Source organism: Dasypus novemcinctus, chromosome 10, assembly GCF_030445035.2.
Source record: "Dasypus novemcinctus isolate mDasNov1 chromosome 10, mDasNov1.1.hap2, whole genome shotgun sequence".
NCBI classification, from domain to species: domain Eukaryota; kingdom Metazoa; phylum Chordata; class Mammalia; order Cingulata; family Dasypodidae; genus Dasypus; species Dasypus novemcinctus.
This window is the reverse complement of record NC_080682.1, coordinates 14,863,063-14,882,180: the sequence shown is the minus strand read 5'-3', so window position 1 is coordinate 14,882,180 and position 19,118 is coordinate 14,863,063. Positions and strand designations below refer to the sequence as shown.

At 38.2% G+C, this 19,118-nt stretch overlaps 1 protein-coding gene across 6 annotated transcripts in view; it reads left to right on the top strand.

Moving 5' to 3' along the window:
* The window catches only part of LOC131280002 (membrane-spanning 4-domains subfamily A member 12-like), a 51,265-nt gene extending 47,781 nt beyond the window's left edge, over positions 1 to 3,484 (top strand). For 5 of the 6 annotated variants that reach the window (XR_009187545.2, XM_058305384.2, XM_071217999.1 and 2 more), the window contains 2 exons: positions 288 to 401; positions 3,302 to 3,484. Coding sequence is in view for 5 of the 6 variants with exons in the window: in XM_058305384.2 (XP_058161367.1) it covers positions 288 to 395 (108 nt within the window). In the remaining variant the exon portion in view is untranslated. The remainder of the gene's footprint in view (positions 1 to 287; positions 402 to 3,301) is intronic. The other variant, XM_058305385.2, reaches the window with a different exon arrangement.
* The last annotated feature ends 15,634 nt before the right edge of the window (positions 3,485 to 19,118 follow it).

Genomic DNA, 19,118 nt, shown 5'->3' with positions numbered 1-19,118 from the left:
TAATTTGCTGACCTTATCCCCAACAACAAACAGAAAACATAGTAAATGATTTTCATTATCCATTTGGCAGAAGGCTTTCAGTTTATCATTATCCTCAATAATTAAATTATTATCATATGGTCAAGAAAATTACATAAAAACAAGCATAGTTTTTAAGGGTGGGGAATGTAATAGATCATTTTTGTCTTCTATTTTTCACCTCCTTGAAATTTTATGATACCTTTATTATTTTAAAAGTGTTAATACATAAATATCTGTAAAGATATGTATTTTCTTTTTGGATTCAGGTAAGCGGTAAAATCCTTTCAGATTATTTGTTCATATTCAGCCTTACGGAATTGATGGTGTCAAGCACAGTGACCCATTGGGCATACCAAGCAAAACGTAATCGATAATATACAGTGAGTATCTCATTTCTCCCTGATGAATCCAAAGATATTGGCTTCTGTTATAAACCCAGTACCCAGAACTATGTTGTTGATAAAAATTAAGTGTAGTGTCATCTGTAAACTCTGTGGGAAACTGAAAACACTCTGCACTAACTATATGGATTAGTGCATATATGAGTCTCCATAAATTTAAGGTAATTATATGGGTCTTCATAAATTCAAGGTAAATACTTTTTCCTAAACAAAGATGTTTTGTATTACAGGCTGTTACAGCATATTTTTATGTCCAGACACTCATGAAAGAATAAGGTGAAAAAGTATATCATTCTTTTGTTTCAGTTCCATTTAATTGAACAGATATTTTCCTGGAAACAAAATACTTTGTAGAGATTGTTTACCAGGTACAGATCAGTGGGGTTGCTGATGTCTCAGACCTTTCATTCTCAAATGTTGGGAGACATTTGAGTTTCAAAGTTGAGTTTCAAAGTTCAGGAACTTCAATGCCCTCAGAAATGAAGGTTTTAGAGTAAGTTACTGAGGAGTTTGAAAAGATGGTAAAGCCCTTTGCTGGTGAAACTATTTTCCTACTTCTTCCATACCTACTACTTCCTATCTGAAGGCAAACTTAATCTCAAGGTAACCTCAGCATCATGAATCAGAGTACTTCGGTAAAAGATAAATCCACTGTTGCCTCCCAGGTACCCACTCCCCAGGCCCAAGTTTAAAAGTCAACGTGATCAAAAAAACACTCAGAAGCCCATGGTTATCATGAAGGAGAGAGTAATTTTTCCATATGTTTTAGACCAGATTCACAGATGGATTTAGGAAATAACAAGACAGAATTAGAATGACTGGGACTTGGGAGTCTTGGAGCAAAAGAAAATAAAGCAGAATTGAGAGAAAGGCTAATAAGAGATACTGATAGATCATGTTCTCAAATATTGCCAAGTCTAGGATTTCATGTAAGTGAAATCATTGATACTGAGATAATATTTTCTCCACTTAAAACACCAATTAAGTATACACTTAAAGTAGTACGAGCACTGAAACTCATTCATGCTAAAGTACAAATAACTGAGATCAGGTCAGCCATTCCTTTCATAGGAGAATGGGAATGAGAACCAAATGATAGGAAGCATGTTGAAGTTCAAGGAAATTTGATTCTGAGCTGAGAGCCAGGGTAGGAATGGTATAGGTAAATCGTTTAGCATTTAAAAGCCACACTCTATACAATTGGGTTTTATTCCTAGCAAAAGTATCACTGTGGGATATGGGTGACAAAAATTATAGAACAATATAATAAGGGAAATTTTCCTCAAATGACTTTTTCTTAGGATCTCAAAAAAATAGCAGTGGGGCGGAAAAACCTACAGAAAATTTAGCAAAAGGAAAACAGTGGGAGTGGGGGTGGCTCAGGCCATTGGGTGCCTCTCTCCAACATAGGAGGTCCTGAGTTGGGATCCAAGTGCCTCCTGGAAGGAAGACGAGCACACAGTTAACAGACACAGCAGACAGTGAGCGCAAACAATGAGGGAGTGGCAGGGGAGAGAAATAAATAAATTAAATAAATCTTTTTTAAAAATGGCAATCAGTGATCCAGATATCAGGTCTTCAATACCCCAATTTCTGTGGAATGATATCTAATATACACATGTTTTAAAAGGAAATGCCCTTTGCAATATAAATGCAAAGACAACTGTGAGTATAAAAACAAAGGGAAATTCAAGGAAAGAAGTTTTTTATCTCCTTATTTCCTCTTTCTTCCTAGTTAATTTTATCAGATTATTTCAAAAAAGGGACTATTTAAACAAAAATGCCTGCATATTTATTGAATAGTAAGTAAATTGATATGACTGGAGCACATTGTTTGGGGAATTGAGTCTTGGGAAATGGGGCAAGGGAAGTAAATGGGGGCTGAATTAAGACAGAGCTGAATGCTATGCCAAGTGTTGCCTGTCTATGCTATAATTGTGGGAGATAGAGAAAAGGAGTCCAGAATTCCAATATCTTTAGGAGAGCATATCAAAGATTCTCAGACTGTTTCAGTTTGAGAGTGTTTCTTAACTCTCTGGCCACAGCAATTGGATGGACGGTGGTGTTCTCAAATGGAAGAAAGAAGGAATGACTTTCTTGGTGAGCTGATGAGTTTAGTTTGATATATATTTTATTTTCAGGTGCTTGGGATTATCTGGGTCAAAGCACCTAGTGAGAAGCTGAAAAATTAGTTTAGAACTCAGGAGAGGGGTTGTTGATATTTATCGGCACTGAACCAAGCTGTAGATGTAAATTGTGTTGTCCATGGGGAGACCAAAGAGCTACAGCTGGAAAAGTCAATAAATAGGCCCAAATATAGGCCCAGGAATAAGAAGTGGTGGTCAAGTAGGAAACTGGGGAGCCAGTGTTCCATTTGCGGCATTAAAATTCAAAGATTAAAAAAATAAATCATGTTTATAGCCAAGAGCAGAATACATAAAACACACACATACATACACAGCCTAACTCTTAATTCATCTCTAAATAAAGTGGAAAGAGAAAGAGCATGGCTTGGACATATAATGATGTATAATTTTCTATTCATACTTATGAGTATTCAACACTATTTTTAAGAGTAATGCAATTAATTTGATTAGAAAATTATATGTTCTTATATAATCAGCCCGTGTTTGGGGGACTCCCTATTCATACAACATTGACTTTGGCTTTCAATGTAAAGAAACAAAAAAGAAGGAGTGAAGAAGGGAAGGAAAGGAGGAAGGAAACTAAAAAAGCATTAAAAGCACCTGGTTTGATTTTTAAATCTCAATGATGAGAATATTCCTATTTACATTCTTTCTAAAATACAACACCAAATCCTGTATTTCTTTATTTTAGAGTGTATTAATGATTAACTATTGACACCCAACTTATCTCAGGTTCATGGCAGAGGGATCCTTTTCCTACATATTAAAGAACCATCATGACCTTAGTCAAGGAGGAAAGTGTAGTGGTGAATGAAGAACTTCATTTTGTTCAAGAGGCTTCTTGGAAAATGCATTTTAATTAAGCCCATCTCAGTCTTTCCTTTCCACCATTCCACTAATAAAAAGTAAAATTGATGAGTATGGCTATTTTTTCTGTGTGGGTTGTTGAGCATAAATTTATCTCAGGTTGAATCTGTTCAGCCTGAGTAAATGATTCTTCTGCACAAAAGAAATTCCAAGAATGAGTAAACATTTCTGGAGTCGAATCTAGACCAAATATTGATAGGGTGATGTACTGAATGCGGACTCAAAGATATTTCATTGTGAAAAGAGAAATTAGTGTAGAGTATAAACAGCCCCATTGCCTGTGAAAGCATCTCAAGCAGAATAGCTTTAAAAAACATAACTAATGTTTCTTTCTTACTGGACACTTAAAATTTGCATAGTGCAGAAGTTATATTACAATTAGCCATATCATTATGTTACTGAGACTACATGAATGAATGTCAACAGACTTTTAGTTTTCTAGAAAGTCCAGCTCCCAAAATGTTAACATCTTTTTTGCACCAAGTTTTACTCTATTGTTTATCACATTTTTAATTTTATAAGCATTTTGTGTACATTATCTTATTGTGAATGTTGTTGTATCTATAAGATCAGTTTATTTTTTTATTTCTTTTGATCTCTGTACCCTACTTCCACTTTCTTCCCTCCACAAGAAATTGTTCCATTGTGTATAAGGTGCATACTTTTATTTTTAAGAGTTCCCAGAATACACATGGTGTTGTATTGTAGGTACGTATTTGTAATTAATGGAGATTATACACAGACACACACACACCTTTATCTTCCCAGCAATATGTTTTAAAATCTATCCATTTTGCTCTCATTACAGTTATTGGTTGGTTATTAATGATGGCTAATACTCTGGTGTGTATCCAGCATGTTTTACACATTCACTCTTTCAGGCATGGACATCTAGGGTGCCTACAATTCCTTACTCCCCTTGAATGAATATGCAGTAAATATCGTTGATCCTGAATCCTGATGGAACAGGAGGACTTACTTGGTTTATATACTTAGATGTAATATGAAAAGGTAATATATATATTTATTTGTAATTTGCCTATGTGTTTCCAAATTACTCTCAAGAATCAACAGTGCATGAATGATCTGTCAAAATTGACATTATCCAGCTTTATCATTTTGGCCATTCTTAAAGATGTAAAATGACATCTCATTTTTTCCATTTTCATGTTCTCTGATTACCTGTTACTTTGAACACCTTTTCAAATACTGGTAGGGTTTTGAGTTTTCTCTTCTGTAAATCCCATCCATTTCTATTGCCCATTTTTCTATTTGGCATTGCTATTTTTCTGATTGGCTTGCAGGAGGTCTTTATATGATTTAGAACTCTAGATTTTAAGCCACTCTGCATTTTAAAAATCGCAAATATCTTCCACTGTTTTATCATTTGTAGTTGACTATGTCTTTTATTGCACAGAAACTCTTGATTTTGATATACTAAAATACTTCAAGGTGTTTTGCCTTATGATTTGTTTAAGTTTTGTTTGAGAAATGATTTCCCACTCAAATGCCCAAAGCTATTCTCCTACATTTCCTTTTATTAATATTATAGTTTTACCTTTCACATTTAGATCTCTAATATATCTGAAATCTTCCTTTGTTTTGCTATTATGTAGGGATCTAGTTTTATTTTTCTCCATATAAAAGCTTATTTTCTGAACTCTGTTATCACACAATCCATCCATTTTCCAATGATTTGTAGTACTACCTTTATTCATAGTACGTTTTTGTGTGTCTGTGTATGTCTGTGTGTGTGAGTTTTCTGTCATATTCTACTGTCACTGTTCTTGTGCCAATTCCACATTCTTTTATTACTGCAAGTTTTAATATGTTTTAACATCTGGAGCATATCCCTCCACGATTTCTTCTTTTCATGCTTGATTTAGTATTTGTGGACTTCTAGTTTTTGAATAAATGTTAGTTAATTTAACAAGTCTTAAGAAATTTAACTGAATTTGATTTCCATGGCATTGACTGTATAGATTCATTTGGGCTACGGAAAATTGATATATTTACAATAGTAATTCATGCCAACTAAGAGCATGGGATGCCTCACCATTTATTCACGTTTCTATGCCCTTTAATAGACTGCTAAATTTTTCTACAGATAGAAATGCTATATAATATTGGCTTACTTATCTCTACTTTATGGTTTTGTTGCTAGTGTCAGTGATATCTTTTTTATTCAATTTTGTAGTTGATTATTGCTGACATAGAAATACATTAATGATTTTTGTGAATTGATCTTATGTCTTACAACCTTGCCTGGACTCTTCTCAGTTCAAATAATTGGTATTCTAATTGAATGGTCTTATCATCTGCAAATAATTTTTCCCTCTGCTTACCCATTTTGATTCTCTGTTCTTTATAGGACTATGTGAACAAGAGAAAATTTTCTTCTATTCTTAGTTACTAAAAGTTTTACCTTTGTTTTTATCATAAATGGGTACCTGGACTTACCAGATTTTTTCCACCTATACTGAAACTTTCACATGATTGTTCCTTTTAATAGAAATGATGCATTATCATTGTTAGTCTGTTAAACCCCTCTTTTAGATTATATCTCTATAACTCTTTATCCTGTACCTTGCTCTCATTCCCTTACATCCTCATGGGCAACCATTCTATTTTTTTTTACACTTTTTTATTAAAGTTAATAGATCACAAAGAACATTACATTAAAAAATATTTTAAGGGAAACGGACTTTGGCCCAGTGGTTAGGGCGTCCGTCTACCATATGGGAGGTCCGCGGTTCAAACCCCGGGCTTCCTTGACCCATGTGGAGCTGGCCATGCGCAGTGCTGATGCGCGCAAGGAGTGCCGTGCCACGCAAGGGTGTCCCCCGCGGGGGGGAGCCCCACGCGCAAGGAGTGCGCCCGTGAGGAGAGCTGCCCAGCGTGAAAAGAAAGTGCAGCCTGCCCAGGAATGGCGCCACCCACACTTCCCGTGCAGCTGACGACAACAGAAGCGGACAAAGAAACAAGATGCAGCAAATAGACACCAAGAACAAACAACCAGGGGAGGGGGGAGGGAATTAAATAAAAATAAATAAATCTTTAAAAAAAAAAATTTTTTTAAACGTAAGAGGTTCCCATATACCCTGCTCCCCACCCCCCACCCCATCATTTTTGTAAATTGTATTTTTTTTTAAGATATATACATCACACAAAAAATGTTACATTAAAAAACATGAGTTTCTTGTATACCCCTCATCCCCCCACCCCACTTCTCCCATACCAACAACCTCCTCTATCATTGTGGAATACTCATCACACTTGGTGAACACATTCTGGAGCACTGCTGCACCACATAGATAATAGATTACCCTGGAGTTCACATTCTCCCCCAGTACATTCAGTAGGTTAAGGCAGGATATATAAAGTCCAGCATCTGATCCTGCAATATCATTTAGGACAGCTAAAATCCCCCCAAAAAATGCCCCCACATCACATCTCTTCTCCCCTCTCCCTACCCTCAGCAACTACTGTGGTCACTTTCTCCAACTCAATGCTACAATTTCTTCTATTACTAGTGACAATAGTTTTATAGTAGAATATCAGTACTTCCACTCTAATCCATATTTTATTCTTCCATTCCGTGGACCCTGGGATGGTGATGTCCACTCCACCTCTAGATTAAGAGGGGGCTTAGATTCCACATAGACGATGGATGCAATTCCTCTGCTTGCAGCTGTTGGCACTCTTGATTCCCTGGTGTGGTGTTTGACCATCTTAACCTCCCTGTTAGCTGACCTGGGTAAGTCCAATGAGCCAGAGAGTAAGAGTAGCAACTCTGCTGAGGCTCAGGGCCCAGGTGGCACATGGGCAGTCCAGAGATTCAAGTCCCCTGGGTATGCACCACCCCTAGCACCAACCACAGGTGCAGTAAAAGTGACAAGAGGCATGTGTAGGAAGGTAGGAGGGTCACATCTAAGTCCAGCTCCATCACACTCAGGAAAACAAATTCCAAAGTAGGTCCCTCTGACATGGCATAGAACTCCAAATCCATCTGCCATGATCATATACCCTGTGGATCTCCATAGCCTTCTGGAGAATCAGCACCTAGGGTTGTTTCCACTTTGACTCTCTCTGGGTCCTGCTGAGGTGTGGATAAGCATGACCCCCTCTGATGAACTCCCAACTCTTTTTGGAAAACTCTTAGCCATATAAACTCATTTGTCTTTGCCATTTCCCCCTTTCATTCAAGGTCACAAAGCAGTTTTTAACACTTGATCCAATATGTAGGCTGAGATATTCTGCTGGTCTGAGTTGACCCTTTTATTCGAGGTCTTTTTCTAGTTGCATCACCAGTTAGTGATTGGTAATAATCCCTCGGCACTAGGGAGGCTCATCCCTGGGAGTCATGTCCCACGCTGGGGGGAAGGTAATGCATTTACATGATGAGTTTGGCTTAGAGAGTGGCCACATTTGAGCAACATGGAGGCTTTCAGGAGGTAACTCTTAGGCAACCTGCAGCTCTAGGCCTAGTTCATGTTTCAGGCACACAGGCTCATATGTGCAGTCATCAGTATTATTGGACCATCCATCCTTCCTTGTTGGTCTTTGCCATTGCACTTGGGGGATTATTGTTGTTCCATTGGGGAATGTGACAGAGCTCCCCTGGGTAGGAACTCATCACTCCCTCAGTTGACATTTGAAACTGTAACTACTATAAAAATACCCGACATATATCAGAACATTTTTATGTCCCCTGTATACATGCCCTGGAGAACACCCCCCACCCATGTGCCCCCCCCCATCAATAACACCCCACACCAGTGTTCCTCCCCTGCCATAGTTGAACCTTTCTGTGGTCCAAAACTTCTTCAACAATGAAGCCTAATAGATTGCCAAATTCAATTTATAGGAAATTGAAATATAGTGATGGGTTTAAAGTTTAGAAATAGAATACATAATAATTTAGAAATACTAAAGTAAAAATAAATTGGTGTATTAATAAAATTAAAAATATTATAAAGCTTTGTTTCAAATATTTTGCCTTTCATCACTGTGATAGGTGTTGCTCGGTATGTACAGTGGCAAGCGCTTTCTTTCATTTCTTCGTCAGTGTCTACATCCTTTCTTTTTTCTTTTTCTAATCTTTAATTTTATCTTTGAAAAAGTTTTAGATCACAGTAATTCACATACACAATATAGGGGACTGCCATATATCCAACATCAAAACCTTTTCCGCTTTCCCCAGCAATGATCATTTTACATGTTCATGTTATATTTGCTGCAGCTGATGTACAGATTTTGAAACATAGTTATCAAACATGGTTCCATTTTGGTTTACATTATGGTTTACATTTTAGCTTATAGGCTTTTATACACTTTTTGTGTAGTTAACATGTCCTATCCATTATTGCATGATCTTGTGAAGCACTTCCATTGCCCCCCAGTTGCCCTGCTTCCATCTGTTCTATACCTCTCTCCCCCTCCGCTCAGGGCCGACAGTGACAATCAATCTTCACTACTTGAGGGACCAGATTTGCAGATACTGCAACAATGCTGAGGGCTTGACATACTAGACTGCCCTAACTAATTGGGCAAGAGACACAATTGTCTCAAGAGACACAATTCCCTCTATTTGGGAACATCAGGTCTCCCTAGGATGTGGGTACACCTTCACACTCATTGTGTGGGTCTCCACCCAAAGATATAACACACTATGACAAAATGAGCACTCACACACTCCCTAAAAGCTTGCCCTGTACCAGATGCCCCCCACTCTTAGGCACCTTATACACATAATCCTTCCTTATTATATTTTATTATATTATATTTTCTAAAGAGTTTTCTCAATATTATAGCTTCAAACATATACCTGACATTCTCCCATATTCAACTGTTGCCCCCAGCCCTCCCCCCAATTCCTTGGGCCATTTGACCCATTCTCCCAACCCCAACCCCCTTAAGCCCACAAAGTCCCATACAAACGTATCCCTATACCCCCCATCTTATCCCGTCCCTATACAAATACCTCCAGCTTATCATAGATTTCACCTATGTGTCAGCTTGCAACATTCCTCTCCCCTCCAAGTTCCTTTCATCCTATCTTCCAGACTCTAGCTCTCTGAGACAGCTTGGTTTGCTTGTTTCATGTCAGAGAGGTCATGTAGAATTTTTCTTCAGTGTCTGGCTTGCTTCACTCAACATAAGGTCCTCAAGATTCATCCATGTTCTCACATGTGCTTGTACTGTATTCTGTATAGCGGAGAAGTATTCCATTTTATGTATATTCCACATTTTATTTATCCATTCATCTGTTGATGGGCATTTGGTTGGAATCCAACTTTTGGCAATAGTGAATAATGCTGCTATGAACATGGTGTGCATATATCGGTTTGTGTCCTTATCTTCAGTACTTTTGGGTATATATCCAGCAGTGGAATTGCTGGGTCATATGGCAAATCTATAGCTAACTTTTTGAGAAACCACCAAACTGTCCTCCAGAATGGCTGGATCCTTCTGCATTCCCACCAGCAGTGGATGAGTGTTCCCATTTCTCCACATCCTCTCCAGCACCTGTAGTCTTCTGTTTTTTTTTTTTTTTTGATAGCTGCCAGTCTTATGGGAGTAAGATTGTATCTCATTGTAGTTTTGATTTGCATTTCCCTAATAGCCAGTGATTTTGAGCATCTTTTCATGTGCTTTTTATCCGTTTGTATTTCTTCTTGGAGAAGCATCTGTTCAAATCTTTTTCCCATTTCTTAAATGGGTTGTATGTCTTTTTATTTTCAAGATATAGGAGTTCTTTATATATGCAGGATATAAGTCTCCTGTCAGATATATGGTTAACAAATATTTTCTCCTATTGTGTAGCCTCTCTTCATTTTCTTGACAAACTCCTTTGAGGTGCAAAAGGCTTTCATTCTGAGGAAGTTCCATTTATCTATTTGTTCTTTTCCTGTTCATGCTTTGGGTATGAAGTTCGTGAAGCCATTTCCTATTACAAGGTCCTGTAGATGCTTCCCTACATTGCTTTCCAAGGTCTTTATGGTCTTGGCTCTTACATTTAGGTCTTTGATCCATCTTGGGTTGATTTTTGTATAAGACATGAGATGGTAATCCTCTTTCCTTCTTTTGCATATGGATATCCAATTCTCGAGGCACCATTTGGTTAAGAGGTCATTCTCTCCTAGTTGAGTGGGCTTAATGGCCTTGTTGAATATCAGATGACTGTACATATGAGAATCTATATCAGAACTCTCAATTTGGTTCCATTGGTCAGTTTATCTATTCTTGTGCTAATACCATGCCATTTTCACTACTGTAACTTTGTAGTATGTTTTAAAGTCCAGTAGTGTGATTCCTCCAGTTTCATTTTTCTTTTTCAATATGTCTTTGGCTATTTGAGGTCTTTCCTTTCCAAATAAATGTCATAGTTAGTTTTTCTAGTTCATTAAAAAATGCTGTGTTGATTTTTATTGGGATTGCATCGAATCTGTAGATCAGTTTTGGAAAGATAGACATCTTAATAATATTTAGTCTTCCTATCCATGAACAGGGAATGTTCTTCCATGTATTTAGATATTTGATTTCCTTGAACAGTGTTGTGTAGTTTTCTGTGTATAAGTCCTTTACATCTTTAGTTAAATTTATTCCTAGGTATTTTATTTTTTAATTTACTATTGTGAATGGTATTTGTTTCTTGATTTCCTCCTCAGATTGCTCATCATTGGTGTACAGAAATGCTACTGATTTTTGTGCATTGATCTTATATCCTGTGACTTTACTGAATTCATTTATAAGTTCTAGAAGCTTTGTTGTAGACTTCTCAGGGCTTTCTGTGTATAGGATCATGTCATCTGCAAATAGTGAAATTTTGACTTCTTCCCTTCCTATTTCGATCCCTTTTGTATCTGGGTCTTGCCTCAGTGCTCAAGCAAGTACTTCTAATGCAATGTTAGATAGAAGAGGTGATAGTGGGCATCCTTGTCTCATTCCTGATCTTAGAGGGAAAGATTTTAGGATTTCACCATTGTAAATGATGTTAGTTGTAGGTTTTTCATATATACCCTTTATCATGTTTAGAAAGTTTCCTTCTATTCCTATCTTTTGCAGTGTTTTTATCAAGGAAGGATGCCATATTTTGTCAAATGCTTTTTCTGCATCTATAGATATGATCATGTGATTTTTTCCCTCAATTGGTTTATGTGCTGTATTACATTAATTGATTTTCTTATATTGAACCATCCTTGTGTAGCAGGAACGAAACCCACTTGATCATGGTGTGTAATTCATTTAATGTGTTGTTGAATATGATTAGCAAGTATTTTGTTGAGGATTTTCCCATCTAGATTCATTAGAGAGATTGGTCTGCAAATTTCCTTTCTCGTGGTGTCTTTGTTTGGCTCTGACATTAGGGTAATGTTGGCATCATTAAATGAGTTAGGCAATGTTCCTGCTATTTTGACTTTTTTTTTTTATTGACTTTGTAATAATATTACATTAAAAATATATATGTGAGGTCCCATTCAGCCCCACCCCCCACCCCCCCTCTCCCCCCCCCAACAACACTCGTTCCCATCATCATGACACATCCATTGGATTTGGTAAGTACATCTTTGGGTACCTCTGCACCTCATAGTCAATGGTCCACATCATGGCCCATACTCTCCTCCATTCCATCCAGTGGGCCCTGTGAGGATTTACAATGTCCGGTGATTACCTCTGAAGCACCATCCAGGGCAGCTCCATGTCCCAAAGATGCCTCCACCTCTCATCTCTTCCTGCCTTTCCCCATACCCATCGTCCACCATGTCCACTTTTCCCAATCCAATGCCACCTCTTCTATGTGGACATTGGATTGGTTGTGTCCATTGCACCTCTATGTCAAGAGGAGGCTCAGATTCCACATGGATGCTGGATGCAATCCTCCCATTTTCAGTTGTAATCACTCTAGGCTCCATGGTGTGGTGGTTGTCCTTCTTCAACTCCATCTTAGCTGAGTGTGGTAAGTCCAATAGATCAGATTGTAGGTGCTGGAGTCTGTTGAGGCTCAGGACCTGGCTATCACATTGTCAGTCCAGAGATTCAAATCCCCTAAATATATCTTAAACCCCAACATTAACTGCACCTCCAGCACATTAGCATGAAAGTCTTATGAAGGGAGATCCCATCTGAGTCCAGATTCATCACACATAAACACCATTTCCAAAGAGGGGCCATCTGCCCTGGTAGTTGACCCCATTGGCCATGACCATAACTCCCATGGGTCTCTTTAGCCCTCACAGGAACCAATATCTGGGGGTTGTATCTGCTTTATCTGTCTCTCTGACTCTGCTTAGTTGTGCATGAGGGCAATCCTTCTGCCAGCCTCCAGACTCTTTTTTAGAAACTCGTAGCCATATAAACTCATTTCTCCTTTCCATTTCCCCCTTACTTTAGGTCAAACAGCATTTTAAAGTCATGGTATTTTATGTAGACATGGATATTCTGCCGATCCGCATTAGGTCATTTTCCAGTTGCATCATCAGTTGGTAGTTGATAGTGGTCCCTCGTTGCCAGGGAGGCTCATCCCCAGGTGTCATGTCCCACGCTGGGGGGAAGGCATTGCATTTACATGCTGAGTTTGGCTTCGAGACTGGCCACATTTGAGTAACATGAAGGCTGACAGGAGAGAATTCCCAGGCACAATGTTGCTCTAGGCCTTGTTCTTATTTTAGGTTTATCAGCTCACAAGTATAGTCATTAGCATCAGGGGCTCACTGTTGAACACTCACTCCCTCCCGGTCCCTGCCACTGTACCTGGGAGACTGTCGCTGCTCCCCTAGGGACCACAACAGAGCACCACTGGCCAGGAACCCAGTACCCCCCCCTACTGTGGTTTTTAATTGTTGCCACTATGAGTATATCCATACATTACCATGCACCCTGGACATATGTTCTGTACAGCTCCCTGTCAGCCATATATCACCTGTCATTGGTATCCCATACCAGTATCCCTCCATTGCCATTGTTGAAACACTCTGTGATCCAGAACTCCCCGAAATTTGAAGCCCAATATAATGTCATGGTCACTTACTAGGGAATGGCATATAGCGATGGGTTTAAAGGATAGATAAAGAACTTGGATAAAGTTAGATAAAGAACTTAGATAAAGAATGTTGACTTGAAAAAATTCCACATCCTATCTTTTTCTTTTTTTTTTCTTCCCCCCCCCCCCCCCAATTATTCAGCTTTTCTTCACAGGAGTCCTAGACCACAGCAATGTATATATATAATATACAGCACTCCCACACATCCACCAGAAAACCTTTTCCCTTCCACAGTGATACTCTTACGCCCTATTCATATCATATTTACTTAAGGTGATGTACAGAGTCTGAGACATTAGCTTTCTAACAAGGTGACATCTGTGCTTACATTGTGGTGCATACTTTAGGATACACAGTTCTTTACATTTTTAGTTATCCTATGTTTTACATTATGGTTTACATTATCAGTCTGTCATCTCCTATATGTTATGGTGTAATATTACATGTTTTATATCCATCCTTGTGTACTCTCAAGAAACTCCTCTCTTACCCCCTATTTACTTTGGTTCCACACATTTAACGTCCATTTTCCCTTCCACCTTGGTGCCCACAGTGACAGCCAACCTCCGTTTCTTGAGGAGCCACTTCCAGAGATAGATGGAATAGTGTTCAGGGCCTAACTTGCTCAACTGCCCCAATGCCCTGGGAGCCACCCTTTCTCTCGAGGGATACAGTTCCCTCTATTTGATGGCATTAGTCCTCCCCAGGATGTGGGTCCACCCCCACTCTCACTACTTGGGTTTCTACCCCATGGTGTCACCCACTCTGGCAGAATGAGCATTTAGACATTCCCCAGGAGCCCGTCCTGCATCAGACCCTCCCCTCCGAGCATTCTAAACAGGTAACCCTCTTTATTATATTTTAATATGATTTTCTCGGCATTTTACTCTCCACCAACACCTGACCCTCTCCTGTGTTCATATGCTACCCCTCCCTCCCCCCACTTTTGGGCAACGTTACCCATCCGTCCCTCCCCAGCCACCCTCAAACCCGCAAAGCCCCAACCAAAGGCAACCCCTTGCCCCCCTTTTATCTCTTCTTTGTGTTCATACTTACCACCATCTCGTCTTAAATTCCACCCCTGCAGACATCAGCTCATATCCTTCCTCCACCCTCCGATTTCCTGTAAGCCTATCGTTCAGTCTCTTGCTATCTAGGGCAGCTTGTTTATTTCATATCATTGAGGTCATGTAGTATTTGTCCTTCAATGTCTGGGTTGCTTCACTCAACATAAGGTTCTCAAGATTCATCCATGTTATCACATGAGTTTGTAGTGTGTTTGTTCTTACAGCCGAGTAGTATTCCATTGTGTGTATATACCACATTTTATTGATCCACTCGTCTGTTGATGGGCATTTGGGTTGATTCCAACTTTTGGCAATAGTGAACAATGCTGCTATGAACATTGGTGTACATATATCGGTTTGTGTCCTTGTTTTCAGTTCTACTGGGTATATACCCAGCAGTGGTATTGCTGGGTCATATGGCAAATCTATGGCTAGTTTTTTGAGGAACCGCCATACTGTTCTCCAGAATGGTTGGATCCTTCTGCATTCCCACCAGCAGTGGATGAGTGTTCCCCTTCCTTCACATCCTCTCCAGCACTTGTATTCTTCTGTTTTTTTCATAGCTGCCAATCTTATGGGAGTAAGATGGTATCTCATTGTAGTTTTGATTTGCATTTCCCTGATAGCTAGAGATTTGGAACATTTTTTCATGTGCTTTCTTGCCATTTGTATTTCTTCTTCGGAGAAGTGTCTGTTTAAGTCTTTTTCCCATTTTTTAAATGGGTTGTTTATCTTTTTATTTTCAAGATATAGGAGTTCTTTGTATATGCAAGTTATAAGTTTCTTATCAGATATATGATTGTCAAATATTTTCTCCCACTGTGTGGGCTCCCTTTTTACTTTCTTGACAAACTCCTTTGAGGTGCAGAAGGCTTTACTTTTGAGGAAGTCCCATTTATCTATTAGTTCTTTTGCTGCTCGTGCTTTTGGTGAGATATTCATAAATCCATTTCCTATTACAAGGTCCTGTAGATGTTTCCCTACACTGCTTTCTAAGGTTTTTATGGTCTTGGTTCTTATATTTAGGTCTTTGATCCATCTTGAGTTGATCTTTGTATAAGGTGTGAGATGGTAATCCTCTTTCATTCTTCTATATATGGCTATCCAGTTCTCCAGACACCATTTGTTGAATAGGCCCCTCTCTCCCAGTTGAGAGGGTTTGGTGGCTTTATCGAATATTATGTGGTTGTATATGTGAGGTTCTATATCAAAGCTTTCAATTCGATTCCATTGGTCTATGTGTCTCTCCTTATGCCGATACCATGCTGTTTTCACCACCGTAGCTTTATAGTATGTTTGAAGTCAGGTAGTGTGATTCCTCCAATTTCATTTTTCTTTTTCAGTATGTCTTTGGCTATTCAGGGTCTCTTTCCTTTCCAAATAAATTTCATAGTTAGTTTTTCTAGTTCCTTAAAGAAGGCTGCATTGATTTTTATTGGGATTGCATTGAATGTGTAGATCAGTTTTGGTAGGATAGACATCTTAATAATGTTCAGTCTTCCTATCCATGAACAAGGAATAGTCTTCCATTTATTTAGGTCTTCTTTGATTTCCTTGAACAATCTTGTATAGTTCTCGGTGTATAAGTTCTTTACCTCTTTAGTTAAATTTATTCCTAAGTATTTGATTTTTTTAATTACTATTGTGAATGGTATTTGTTTCTTGATTTCCTCCTGATCTTGCTCATTATTGGTGTACAGAAATGCTACTGATTTTTGCGCATTGATCTTATAACCTGCGAATTTACTAAACTCATTTATGAGTTCTAGAATCTTCGTTGTAGATCTCTCAGGGTTTTCTATGTATAGGATCATGTCATCTGCAAATAATGAAATTTTGACTTCTTCCTTTCCAATTTGAATGCCTTTTATTTCTGGTTCTTGCCTCAGTGCTCGAGCAAGTACTTCTAAGACAATGTTAAATAGGAGCGGAGACAGTGGGCATCCTTGTCTTGTTCCTGAGTTTAGAGGGAAGGAGTCTAGGATTTCTCCATTGTAAACAATATTGGCTTTAGGTTTTTCATATATACTCTTTATCATGTTCAAAAAATTCCCTTGTATTCCAATCTTTTGGAGTGTTTTTATCAAGAAAGGGTGCTGTATTTTGTCAAATGCTTTTTCTGCATCAATAGATATAATCATGTGATTTTTTTCCTTCAATCTGTTTATATGGTGTATTACGTTGATTGATTTTCTTATGTTGAACCATCCTTGCATACCTGGGATGAATCCCACTTGGTCGTGGTGTATAATACGTTTAATGTGTTGTTGAATACGATTAGCAAGTATTTTGTTAAGTATTTTTGCGTCTAGGTTCATTAGAGAAATTGGTCTGTAATTTTCCTTTCTTGTGATGTCTTTGTTTGGCTTTGGTACTAGGGTAATGTTGGCATCATAGAAGGAGTTGGGTAATGTTCTATCTGTTTTGATGTTTTGGAATAGTTTCAGCAGGATTGGTGTCAGTTCTTTCCGGAATGTTTTGTAGAATTCACCTGTGAAGCCATTTGGCCCTGGGCTCTTCTTAGTTGGGAGATTTTTAATAACTGATTCTATCTCTCTGCTTGTGATTGGTTTGTTAAGATCATCAATTTCTTCTTTTGTCAATATGGGCTGCTTATGTGTTTCTAGGAATTTGTCCATTTCCTCTAGATTGTCATTTTTGTTGGAATATAGTTTTTCAAAATATCCTCTTATGATAGTCTTTATTTCTGTGGGGTGAGTAGTGATATTGCCTTTCTCATTTCTTATTTTGTGTATTTGCATCTTCTCTCTTTTTTTCTTTGTTAGTGTTGCTAAAGGTTTGTCAATTTTGTTAATCTTCTCAAAAAACCAGCTCTTGGTCTTGTTTATCTGTTCAAGTGCTTTCTTATTTTCTATTTCATTTAGTTCTGCTCTTATCTTTGTTATTTCCTTCCTTCTTCTTCCTGTTGGGTTACTTTGTTGTTGTTTTTCCAATTCCTTCAAATGTGCAGTTAGTTCTTCAATTTTTGCTCTTTCTTCTTTTTTGATATATGAATTTATGGCTATAAACTTCCCTCTCAGTACTGCTTTTGCTGCATCCCATAAATTTTGGTATGTTGTGTTATCATTATCATTTGTTTCAAGGTAGTCATTGATTTCTTTTGAGATTTCCTCTTTGACCCACTGTTTTTCTAAGAGTGTGCTGTTTAATTTCCAAATCGTGGTGTGAAATCTGGGCTTCTGTCCCTTGCGAATCTCCAGCTTGACTCCACTGTGGTCAGAGATAATGTTTTGTATGATTTCAATCTTTCTGAATTCGTTCAGCCTTTCTTTGTGGCCTAGCATATGATCTATCTTGGAGAATGATCCATGTGCGCTTGAGAAAAATGTATATCCTGCTGTGTTTGGGTGTAGCGATCTATATATGTCTATTAGATCCAGCTCCTCTAATATACTATTCAGATGTCTTGTTTCTTTGGTGATTCTCTTTTGAGATGTTCTGTCCAGAGTTGATAGTGGTGTATTAAAATCCCCCACTATAATTGTAGATGTATCTATTCTTTCACTTAGTTTTTCCAGCGTTTGCCTGACGTATTTAGAGGCACCCTTGTTAGGGGCATAGATATTTATGATTGTTCGATCTTCTTGACAGATTTTCCCTTTCACTAAAATGTAGTATCCTTCTTTGTCTCTCACAATTGTTTCACATTTAAAGTCTATTTTGTCTGATATTAATATAGCTACTCCTGCCTTTTTTTGGTTATTGTTAGCTTGTATGATTGTTTTCCAGCCATTCACTTTCAATCTCCATGCGTCTCTGGGTCTAAGATGTGTCTCTTGTAGACAGCATATGGATGGGTCATATTTCCTTATCCAATGTCCCAGTCTGAATCTTTTGATAGGTGAGTTTAATCCGTTGACATTTAGTGTTATTACTATCAAGGAATTATTTGTGTTAGCCATATTTTGATTGGATTTGTGTTTGTCATATTTTGTTTGTATATTTTTTTTTGTCTTTTTTGTTGTTGTTGTTGGTCTTATACTCTCCTCCAACTTTGCCTTTCCTGTTTTTTCCTTTCTTCCTGCAGAACTCCCTTTAGAATTTCTTGAAGGGGAGGTTTCTTGTTGGTATACTCTTTCAGTTTCTGTTGGTCTGCGAATATTTTGAACTCTCCGTCATGTTTGAATGCTAGTTTAGCCGGATAGAGTATTCTTGGTTGGAAATTTTTTTCCTTTAGTACCTTGACTATATCATACCACTGCCTTCTTGCTTCCATGGTTTCAGAAGAGAAATCAGCACTTAATCTAATTGAGCTTCCCTTGTATATGATGGTTTTCTTTTCTCTTGCTGCTTTTAGGATTTTCTCTTTGTCTTGAGCATTGGATAATTTGACAAGTATATGTCTTGGGGTGGGCCTGTTGGGGTTTATGACTTGTGGAGTGCGCTGTGCTTCTTGGATATGTACATCTGTCTCTTTCAGTAGATTTGGGAAGTTTTCAGCCATTATTTCCTGCAACACTCCTTCTGACCCCTTTCCCTTCTCTTCACCTTCTGGAATGCCTATAATACATATGTTTGAGTGTTTTGCATTGTCATTCAGGTCCCTAAATC